General features: G+C 44.2%; 1 protein-coding gene across 1 annotated transcript; it reads left to right on the top strand.

Moving 5' to 3' along the window:
• Window positions 1-8,283: 8,283 nt before the first annotated feature.
• Window positions 8,284-10,487, top strand: LOC149200194 (putative serine/threonine-protein kinase-like protein CCR3). Its single transcript, XM_089400878.1, has one exon. It carries the CDS (start codon window positions 8,391-8,393, stop codon window positions 10,485-10,487), a length of 2,097 nt encoding a protein of 698 aa, XP_089257004.1. The 5' UTR covers window positions 8,284-8,390.
• Window positions 10,488-11,158: the final 671 nt, after the last annotated feature.

Below are 11,158 nucleotides of genomic sequence, written 5' to 3'. Positions count from 1 at the left end.
AGTGAGTTTATGGAGCCTACCTTGCAATTTGATGGGCTTCACAAGAAATTTGAAGCAATTTGGCACAATTTTAGGCCTTTTTTTCCCTGTGCGCCGTGCTCTCTGTGTGCGTCGCGCCAGTGTAAATTTTACACTGGAAAATCTCTCCCAGTGCGCCGCTCTCTCTCTATGCGTCGCGCTCTTTTCCAGGTGACGTTTGGAGGCCTTTCCTGTGTCCAAATTGGGTGAAGGATAGCTCGTTGGAAAGGCCTTTGAGTCTACTTTCCAACCCAACTCGAATTTTTCAATTTGGAGTTCATTTGCCCTATCAAAAGTCAAATCTCCCAAGACTGGTCAAAAAGTGCCCAGTGAGACTGCCTCAAGGTAGAGTGTTGTTACAGTCAACGTTTCAATGCCTTCCTCAACTCCAAATTGAGTTCATGAGAGCTCATTGGAAAGCTATTTGTGTCTAGTTATCATTTGAATCATCAAGCAAGTCATTTGTACAACTTTTTTTTTTTTTCCGAAGAAAAAAGCAGAACTTTTTATTAAGCAAATAAAAAGTTACATTCTGTAAAATCTATGAGCAAGCCTGATGTCTCATTTGGTTGTTGTTTTGATACTTCTGTGAACAATAACCAAAAATCTCAGTCCTCTGTGACTTATTGAAATATGTCCTGATAACTGCTGAGAAGAGAAACTAACTAGTCTGCCTCCCTTCAGGAGGTTTTAGTTCACTTTATACAAAACATACATTAGGGTCTCCTTCAGAGAAGGAAAACAACCCTTTACATGACTGTAAAATATAACTTTTTAACAGCTGAAAGTTTCAAAAGAGTTTTTGAGTTTCTGTTTTGTGGTGCTCAGAATAATTACATATATAAAAGAAAAAACAGTAGCAGATATATCATTGTGCCATGAAACAACATAAAAAGAAAAAAGGAGCAGCGAGCCTCGATCACTGTGGAGGAGCAAAAGGGGGCTGATGTGAAGTGTATGACTGCCCCTGACTGAGTTCTACTATGGACCAGCTGCCCATATCTTGTTGTAAACCAGCCTTAGAAAGCTGATCTGCTTCCTCGTTTTTGTCCCTGTAAATATGGCAGATGGTAAAGTTGTTAAAAGAAGACTTTAAAAACAAAATTTCTTCTAAAAGAGTCTTCAGAATCTAATTTTGACATGAAGCATTTCCATTAACCCATTTTATGACATTCATAGAGTCTCCGAAAATTTGAATTGTGAAGATATTTCTTTGGAGTAGCCAGCAAAGGAGAAGGCGCAAGGCAGACAGCTCAGCATAATTATTTGTTACGGGTCCCAGTCCAACAGAAGCTTTTAGGGAGTGGTCAGGATTCAGGTGAATACACGGTCCGGCTCCAGCCTTATTATTCTGTGATGCTCCGTCAAAAAAAGCCCATGGAATGCCCTCCTGGATAGTAACAGGTTTTTGCTAAGGATGAGGATTTTTTGCTTCAGGGATCGGGATGGTAGAGTAAATGGCTGCACAGGTGATGGCTATGGCGGAAGTGGGAGTGTCCTTGTCTTGAAACAAGCTTTTGTTTCTCGCTAGCCATATTCCCTAAAAGAATATAAGGGGTAGATTTCTCATGTTTCCCTCCGGGTAGTTCTGCCACCATTTCCTCCAAGCTTCTTCCAAAGAATCTAACCCCCACTGTGCTTTTACATTGAGCAAGGATGTTATCTCCCCCTAGATTTTTAATGAGACTGCACAAGAAGTAAAGAGATGACTTATTGATTCCTCTTCTACTTTGCATAAAGGACACCTCCCAGGCCTAACTAAATATCTGGCTTGTAAAATGTCCCATGTTGGGACCTTTCTTTTTAGCAAGCACCATAGGAGAATCCTGCCCTTTGCTGGGCATTTTAACTTCCATATATTTTTTGACCACCAATCTGGTATTCCCCAACCTTTCCTTTTCATTAAGAAGGTATATCCATCTTTTGGGGAATATTCACCGGTTTTCCCATGTGCCCAAATCAGCAGATCAGGTTCGTTTTTAAGCCTGACATTTGAACGATGAAGTTCTTGAATGAACGAACCCCATTCGTTCTTCCATCTGATGTTTATTCCTAGTTCTTCATCATTTTTCCAAGCCTGTCCCCATATAGTAGAGTGGCCTACTTTCTCCACCTGGTTTAAAGTAAAAATGCCTTTACTATCAAGATGTTTGAGAAGACCAGGTGATAAGGCAAAAGCTTCAGTGCATCCTACCCAGGGGTCCCTGCCAATTCTAATATGACTTCCATCACCCACCTTCCATGCCAATCCTTGTTCAATCACAGAGAAAGCCTCCACCGTGGCCTTCCAAATGACTGAAGTGTTCTTCATTTTCTTTTCCTGGCTCCGAATCCAATCTTCCAAGGGAACTGGATCTATATACTTTCTCTTTACCACCCTTGTCCATAGATTCTCCATCGAAATTAATCTCCAGCCTGATTTAGCTGCCAAGGAAAGACTGAATTCGGGAAGCCTTTTCAGTCCCCATCCTCCCCATTCTTTCGGTCTAGCCAACTTGTCCCATGCTACCCAAGGAAGAACTGAATTTTCTTTTGATCCTGCCCATAAAAATCTATAGCAAATCCTTCTGATTTTCTCCATCACTCCTTTGGGGACCCAAGTTAAAGCTGCCCAGTATACTGGGATGGCTAACAAGACAGATTTGATGAGGGTCAATCTGCCAGCTCTGGAGAGCCACCTGAAACTCCAATGGGTAATTCTGGCTTCTATCTTTGCTATGAGCCAGTTCCAATCTTCTTTCTTGTATGCTGCCGGCTTTAGCCAAAACCCCAAATATTTGAAAGGAGAGTCCAGTGGTTGATGGGGGAAAGGAAAAAGATTGGCCATCACGGATCTTTCTCTTTTGTCAAAATCTGCCACACAGACTTGAGATTTTCTAGAATTTATCTGCGTTCCAGTAGCTTTCAGAAATAGATCAAAAATTCTTTTAAACTCCTTAAGCTCGTTATATGATCCATTAGAGAAAATCAAAATGTCATCAACAAAAAGCAAATGAGTGATGAAAAGATTTATTGCTACCTCTATACCTTTTACCTTCTCCTCTCTTCTGGCTTAGTGAATCAATTTGCTTAGCCCCTCTGCCACTAGAAGAAACAGGAGAGGAGATAAGGGGCAACTTTGCCTAAGTCCTCTTTGGCTTTGGAAAAAAGGGGAGGCTGCTCCATTGATCAGAACATCAAAACTGACATTTGTGATACAACCCATTATCCAACTGATGAAAGAATAGTTGAAGCCCAAGTGTGTAAGCAACATCCGGAGATAGAGCCAGTTGATTCGGTCATATGCTTTGGAGAGATCTATTTTAAGGACCGCACCCTTCTTTTTTTTTTGTCTGACACTGTGAATTACCTCCTGGGCTACTCCAATGGCTTCATGAATTTGTCTTCCATCCAAAAAACCAAATTGTTCCATAGAGATGTTCCTAGATAGGATAGGAACAATTCTGAGAGCTATCACCTTTGCAATGATTTTATATATACAGTTGCACAAAGAAATCGGTCTGAAATCTTCAAAGGTCTCCGGATCATCCTTTTTTGGAATGAGAGCTATAAAGGTTGAATTAAAAGGCCTGTAGATTTCTCCTTTCTGTCTTGAATCTTCTACTACATCAGTGATTTCAGAGCCTATTAAGTCAAAGAAAGAGAGGAATAGTTCAATAGTCCATCCATCAGGACCGAGACTTTTGTCTTTTGCCATGATTTTCATCACTGCTTCAACCTCCTCCTTTGAAACAGGGATTGAGAGTTCTTCTGCTTCTTCCTCCTCGACAAATCTTGGGAAACATTGAGCTGTTCTTATGACTTCTGCTATGGTGGCCTCCCCCGAATCTGAAAAAATTCTCTGAAAATGTCTCTGTCCAAGACCAGAAAGGTCTGAAAAAGCGCTGACCACCTTTCCTTCTTCATCTTTAAGGCTCCAAATGGTGTTTACCGATTTTCTTCCTTTTGCATAGTTGTGAAAAAAACTAGTGTTTTCATCTCCTGATTTTAACCATATTTCCCTACTCTTGAGCCTCCATTCTTCTTCCTTGTCCAAAAGTATTTGGTTTTGAAGCTTCTCCAGGTGAAGGATTCTATCCTTTGAAGCCTGCGAGACATATATGTCCTCCTCAATGCTCTCCAATTTCTTTAACTCCTCCCTAATTCTAAAAAGTTCTGCATTATGTTTCAACTTCCTGTCCTTTGCCCAGGATATTGTCGCTTTCTTCAATCTTTTAAGATTCTCCATAAACATGAAGCTTTTATCCTCTCTTGCATTTCTGTCCGGATGAATCCACGTTTCCTTAAAAATATTGATGAATGATGGATCTTGTAGCCAGGAAGAATTGAACTTAAAGGGGGCAGGAGGCTTTTGAGGAGGGAAAGAGAGATCCAAAAAGATAGGGAAGTGATCTAAATTACCTACCTCCTCGACCCATTGCCTGAGTATAGGGGTCTTTGATATTAGGTCCTCAGATAAAAGAAAACGATCTAATCTTTTGGCTATCCGATCCTCCCCTGCTCTTCTGTTCCTCCAGGTAGGCATGAGTTTAATCGGGGAGGGATCTGTGAGGTTGTTATCCAAGAGTAGATTGTGGAAAAAATCCAACAAAGGGTCTTCCCTAGCCGAAGGACCCCATGCCTCAGCTCTTCCAATTGAGAAGTTTAAGTCACCCCCCACAATCATCAGAGAAAACTTCATCAAAGATGTCGCCATCAGATCATCCCAGAAAATCTCCTTTCCTTGGCAAGGGCCATAGATGTTTACAATTGTAAAAGGGTGGGAAAAATCAGGAGAAGAAACCTCCATGCCCATTACTTGCTTCGTCCCCCATTGATTAATGACCTTAATTCTCCCTTCTTTAAACCCAATAGCAAGACCCCCTGAATGGCCTGATGAATCTGTTGCTGTAAAGGTCCATCCTGGGAGGAGAGCCTTTAGCATGGTCTCTACCTCGGTTCCTTTTCCCAAAGTTTCTTGAAGGAAAAGTATGTCAGCTTTTGAATTTAGGAGCCATTCTCTCAGGGCCAATTTTTTAGGTTTACTGGCCAAACCTCGACAGTTCCATGAGGACATAATCATTTGATAACAGATTCAGGGGTCTGCACTGCTCTAAGAACCCCAGGGATAGAGTGTTGTTTTCCGTCCGCTACATCCATCTTGGCTTTTAGTTTTGCCTTAGAAAGGTCCGATTTTCTACCTCTCTTGTTTTTGGCAGAGACCTGAGAGGATGACTGACCTAAACCTCCAACTACACCAAGCAAAACAGACTTTCCTCCCATAGATCTAAGGTTATAGGGGCACGGGGTATGAGGGACCAGGGGGGCAAGAGGTGGCCACATATCTTCACAATTTAAATCAAGGGACGGCATAGCAGCCGAAATAGAATCTATATCAGGGGAGGTTTTCGCAGGTTCATTTATCACATTTAAGTCTTTATTATGAGAGGGGGAGATTACAGGCGAAATGTTCATAGAAACTGAAATATGCTCAGGAACTTGAAGGGAAGAAAGAGGAGGACCTAAGCACATACCCTTATCAAGATCGTCGATTGGGTTTTGATCTGCGGGTGCATCCATTGCAATCTCCTCCTCTGCTTCCGTCGGATGCGGTTCAGGGTTCATTGCCGCCTCTTGGGTCTGGGGTACTTCGGGCACAAGCTCTGTCCGAAACCCCTCAACCTCCATTTCTTCTGATGTCTGCTTCGCCATGCCTTCATTCTCCTGAGTAGCTTGAGCGTGATTGAAAGCAGGTTCTCTGAAAGCTGAGGTCCTCCGAAAATGTCTCCTTCTCCTGAATAACGGGCAATCCTTAGCCAGATGGCCATATTCATGGCAGCGATGGCACCTAAAGGGCAAGTGCTCGTAGTCTAAAATATGTTCGAACACATAATCTTTATATTGCAGATTAATTTTTTGTGCAAGACCTTTGCTCGGATTAAGGCACACCAGAATACGGGCCATCGCTCTGTTCTTCGTCTCCAGAAAAGACATGTCTGCTTCCAAGAAGGATCCCAATCTGTTTCCGATGGATTTGAACACAGCTTCTATCCATAAGAAAGATGGGAGACACGGGGCCCTTACCCATACCGAAAACTCGTCAGTTTTCTCTTTGATAGCATCGAAAAGGGGGTTCCATTTTTTCAGCAGTAACGGAATGTTCCCTATGATCCAGTTTCGTTCAGGCACCCACTCTGCCGCCTCCTTATCCTCGAACCAGAATATGAACCACCCTTTTGCTAAACATTGTGCCTCGAACCGTAGAGGCCTTTCAGAAACAAAGCGTTGTTCACCCCAAGCTTGAAGAAATCCTGACGAGAGTTTCTTTCCTCTCGCCCTTCCAACGAGGGTACATTCAACGACTTCTAGGGTTTCTTCTATAGAGACCTCCATACCAAGGACTAAATTACCTACAATCTCCTGAGATCCAATCGGCCTTTGGGATTTTCTTTTTTCCCCTTTTTTCCTTGAGTCTTCAGCAGAAACCCTAGGTTCCCCAAAACCATCGGTCCATTCTGGCTCTTCCTGAGTCGTATCTACAGGGAAATCTACCTCCGGCTGAGTCTGAACAGGGCCAGAGAAAAGGGGATTGGGGTTCCCTGAAGTTTGATAACCGGCTGACGCACCATCGAAACCGCCCGACTCTCCTGTTAGGCTGTCAGATTGACCTTCGACTCCTCCTGCAAAGTTTTCTTTGGAGATAGGAGGGTCTCTTGGCAAAGAAACCCTGGAAAGCGGAGGAAAATCTCCAGAACCCCTAGCTTTTCTGAAACCTGAAGAAAGCCCCAAATTTGCGAAGTCTTCAAAACCCTTTGATGGGAAGTTCCGACTTGTCACAGATTTACCCTTGTTATCAGAAAAAAGAGCACCTATTGTCGACCCATCCGCCACCGTCCCCCTATCCACTTGCTTGTAACAATCCTGGTTTCGAAAATTAATGGCTTCTCTGCCTGAATTCTTGCTTTGTTGCTGAAAAGATGGTTTTACCTCCTGAGAAAAAGACTCCAACCTCGACAGCTCGAAGGCTCCAAAATACTGCTCCACGTTTTGGACTGTAGGTTCCTTTCCCCACATTGAAAGAATATCCTCCAGTTCCGGGTCCAAATCCACCAATTCATTAGGGTTAACCATGGTTAGGGTAGCCGTTCCGAGAAAAACGATAGCAGCAGTCAAATGTGTCAAGCGCTCTTGCCCTATTCACATGAAACGGAAAAACGGAATACCGGCAGCTCCCGCGCAAGAAAAACCCCCTAACTAAACGCTAAAGCAAACATGACACCAACCTCCAGCTGCTAGTCAAACCGGGAGAGGTTTTCCTACGTCTGCACCTGTGCACGGAACCTCCATTTGTCCAACTTAGCTAGGCGAAATCTTGATTTTCCCAAGGTCACTTCAGAGGTGCATCAATTATCTCGAGACAATTGTATTTTTGAGATTTCTCGAAAACCCTGACACTTGTGTAAAAAGTGAAAGAGGTTTTTCTTCCTTGGCATGTTGTGGACAAAAACCTCTCTTAGTTTTTCAAAATTCATCTTTGATTGCTCAAAAACCTCATTTGAGTGAAACCTATCCCGATGTGTGGAACAAGGGATTTGTCGAAATGAAGCGAAATGAAGGGGATAGGGAGTTTCTAAATTATTGAGGAAATTTTGGGAAGAAGGGAGGGATGTTAGGAAGTAAGGGAAAGTGGAATCTTAGAAATTGAGTAAGGGGAAGGGGTCCAAAAAGGCAAAACACAGGCCCAACCTAGAAAATTGCCCGGTTGTAGCAAGAAACTAGGGTTTGTGCGAAAATGAGGAATTTGGAGGATCTCAGTGATGGGAAGTGTTTGATAAGGTACTTTAAGGATAGGGGAAGGTGTATGAACATCAGGATACAAGTTTTGCCAATGATTTGACCGTCCAAGAGAAATTGCCTTCAAAACCCTAGGAAAGGGAAATGACCTTACCTAGGCGCAACTGAAGCATGAACAAGGTGTAAAATGACCCATTGGAACCTGACATGATGATGGAAACTCTCTGAATGATGGTACACTTAGCGGAATGGTGACATGGACTGACATTTGGACAACTTTGACAAGGGTAAAATCAAACCCTAGACCTAATGCCTAGTGACCAAATTTTGCTTGAAGACTCACTGAAATGACAAAATTTGACCTTGACACCTTAAAATCACTTTGTAAGAGCATGTTTGATCACTGGAGGAAGGCTGCAAAGACTGACACTAACAGGGTCTATGTCTTCGATTACTGCAAGTTACAGGGGAAATACCAATATACCAATATAGTATTTGGGATTGTTGCGAATAGTAGTGCGCCCAAAGTTTATTGCTCGGACTCTGAGGCAGGGGGGTATCCGTATGTTTATCAGGTACCATTGCCTGCTGTTTCTTTCATGGGATTATCCAGAGGATATGGCGGGGTGTGTGCCTTGAGAGAGGACGGGCTTCAGCATTTCCGTTGGAATACAGGGACTCCAGATAGGGGGCTTAAGCGGATCTCGAAGGACATCGCTCTGAGCCAGTTTGCCATGGGAGAGAAACGGGTCTGCGGATTGACTAGCAGCAGCGGGAATCGAACTGGCGACATCCAATGCTGGAGACCACTTGGGTACGGGGTTAATCAGCTCAGGTCAGGACCTTTCAAGGCCATAGCAGCAAGGGCGAGATTTCTCTGCGGAATTACCAAGGCGAACCAGACTCTGCTATGCTGGGGACGCAATGCGGAGGTTCCTGTGACGAATCAGAGTCTTCAAATGCGCTCTGTTTTTGCAGGAGGTTCGCACGCCTGCGGAATTGGGAACGATGGGGTTGTTGAATGTTGGGGCAACAATAAATCCGGGCAGCTGGATGTCCCGGCTCATAAGGGATTCGAATTTGAGAGCTTGGCGCTGGGGATTAATCATAGCTGCGGTTTGTACAGAGTTAATCGCACAGTGGTTTGCTGGGGATCGATTCAGGGATCGCCGAATGGATCCCAATTCGAAATCATTGTGGCCGGCGCCGGATTTACCTGCGGTGTTCTGCAACAGAATTTGTCGGCGCTTTGCTGGGGCGCGCCAGCGTTTGGCAATTTGGGTAAAATCGAATTGAAGAATATATTGCGGGGACTCTGCCAAAATTCGTCGGATTGTAAATGCGATGTGTTACCCGGTTTGAGTTCTTGTGGCGAATCGCAGGACGTTTGCCAGCCCTGCTATGACCCTCTGACTCCTGTACCTCCTACATCTCTGCCTCAGCAACCGGCTAGTCCAGCGCCACCGCGGCGAAAGGTTTTGAAAGGAATGGTGGCATTCGCAGTAGTGGGATCGGTCGGGACTTTCATCGGCCTCTACGCGATTCTCTGGATCCTCTACACGAAATTCTGCGGCCCGGCGCGGCAGAGGAGCCGGCGGGTCTACGACTCGGAACAGCAAACACCGCCGCGTAACTCCCCACCGGGCCCGAGGCGCCAGCCCTCCCGCAGAGTCTCGCACCAGAGAAGCGGCCCGTCATCGGTGAAAAGCTTAAGGTTCCTGAGCCTCAAACGCGGTGAACAACGCACCGAGGAATTCTCGCTCCAGGACCTAGCAGCGGCAACAAACGATTTCTCGGCGGCCTGTAAGATCGGAACCGGCAGCTTCGGAACCGTGTACAAGGCCACACTCCTTGACGGACGTGAGGTCGCAATCAAACGTGCCGAGATTCGACCCGAGGCCAGGAGGTACCAGGACAAAAACCAGGACAAACTCTCAGCCTTCGATTCAGAGCTCTCGTTCCTTTTCCGGCTCCACCACAAGCACCTGGTGGGCCTGGTGGGCTACTGCGAGGAAGAAGACGAGGAAGAACACCTCCTGGTCTACGAATTCATGCCCAATGGTTCCCTATATGACCACCTACACAAAACCCAGGAGCTCAACCCGGCCCTCAATTCATGGCCAATGCGAATAAAGCTCGCAGTTGATGCCGCAAGGGGAATCGAGTACCTGCACACATATGCCGTCCCGCCCATAATTCACAGAGACATAAAGTCCTCCAATATCCTCCTTGACGGCTCCTGGAACGCCCGGGTCTCCGATTTCGGGCTCTCCCTCATGGGCCCCAACGATGAAGACTCGCACCTGTCACTAATGGCCACCAGAACTGTGGGGTACATGGACCCTGAATATTACAGAATGCAGCATTTGACGGTCAAGAGTGACGTGTACAGCTTTGGCGTCGTTTTGTTGGAATTGTTGACGGGCAAGAAGGCGATAAGCGAGGACGACGGCAGCGGAGGCCCTCGGAACGTGGTGCTCCCTCATATTCTGGAGGATGATTTCCCCAGCATTTTGGACCCCCGGTTACCTCCCCCACGGCCATCTGAGATCGTGGCTTTGACTTTTGTGGGCTACACTGCTGTGGACTGTGTGGAAGGGAAAGACCGGCCTTCCATGACTGAGGTTGTGGGGTTCTTGGAAAAGGCTTTTGCCGTCTGTGCTGCTAATATGAAAAAGGTTAAAATAATACGCTAATATTCCTGGGCTTAATACTTAGGTTCAATCATTGCAAATCCAAATGAAGTCATGTGATATACACTTTTGAGTCTTAATATTCCTTGGCTTAATACTTAGGTTCCATCATTGCTAATCCAGATGAAGTCATGTGATATACATTTTTGAGTCTGTGATTTGGTATCTTGTTATGTTCATTTATATCTAGCATTGCAAAATAGAACATCAAAGTCCATGTAAAGTTAGTCTATATAAAAAAAAGTCAAAATAATACGTTAATATTCCTGGTCATAAGACATAGGTTAAATCAAATCATCCTTAATCTAGACAAGGTCATTTGGTGAAGGTTTTGGAAATGGGAATGGATGAGTTTATAATGAAGTCTATAATTTATGTCAGAATTTATTAAATTTTTTAATTCTAAGTTATTATTATATGTGTAGTTTAACTAATAGACCAAAAATGAATTTTTGATTTGGAATTCGGTAATGTAACTTTTAGTAAGGTTGTGGTTTCTTATTGTTTAAAATGCACTTTTGAATACATAAATGGATTTAACACCCTAAAAAAATTTGAGCCACTCGATCTTTGCAATTAAACAACTTAAACTTACGATTTATAAAAATCTCTACTGTATTTTGGACAAAATTGACCAGAAAAGGTGTTCAGAAAAAGGTAATTTAATCTATTAA

Source organism: Pinus tabuliformis, chromosome 2_1, assembly GCF_031772625.1.
Source record: "Pinus tabuliformis cultivar Carrire ecotype Pingquan chromosome 2_1, CPIR1, whole genome shotgun sequence".
In the NCBI taxonomy this organism is placed as follows: domain Eukaryota; kingdom Viridiplantae; phylum Streptophyta; class Pinopsida; order Pinales; family Pinaceae; genus Pinus; species Pinus tabuliformis.
The sequence above is the reverse complement of the archived record's forward strand: the minus strand, read 5'-3'. Positions and strand labels throughout refer to the sequence as shown.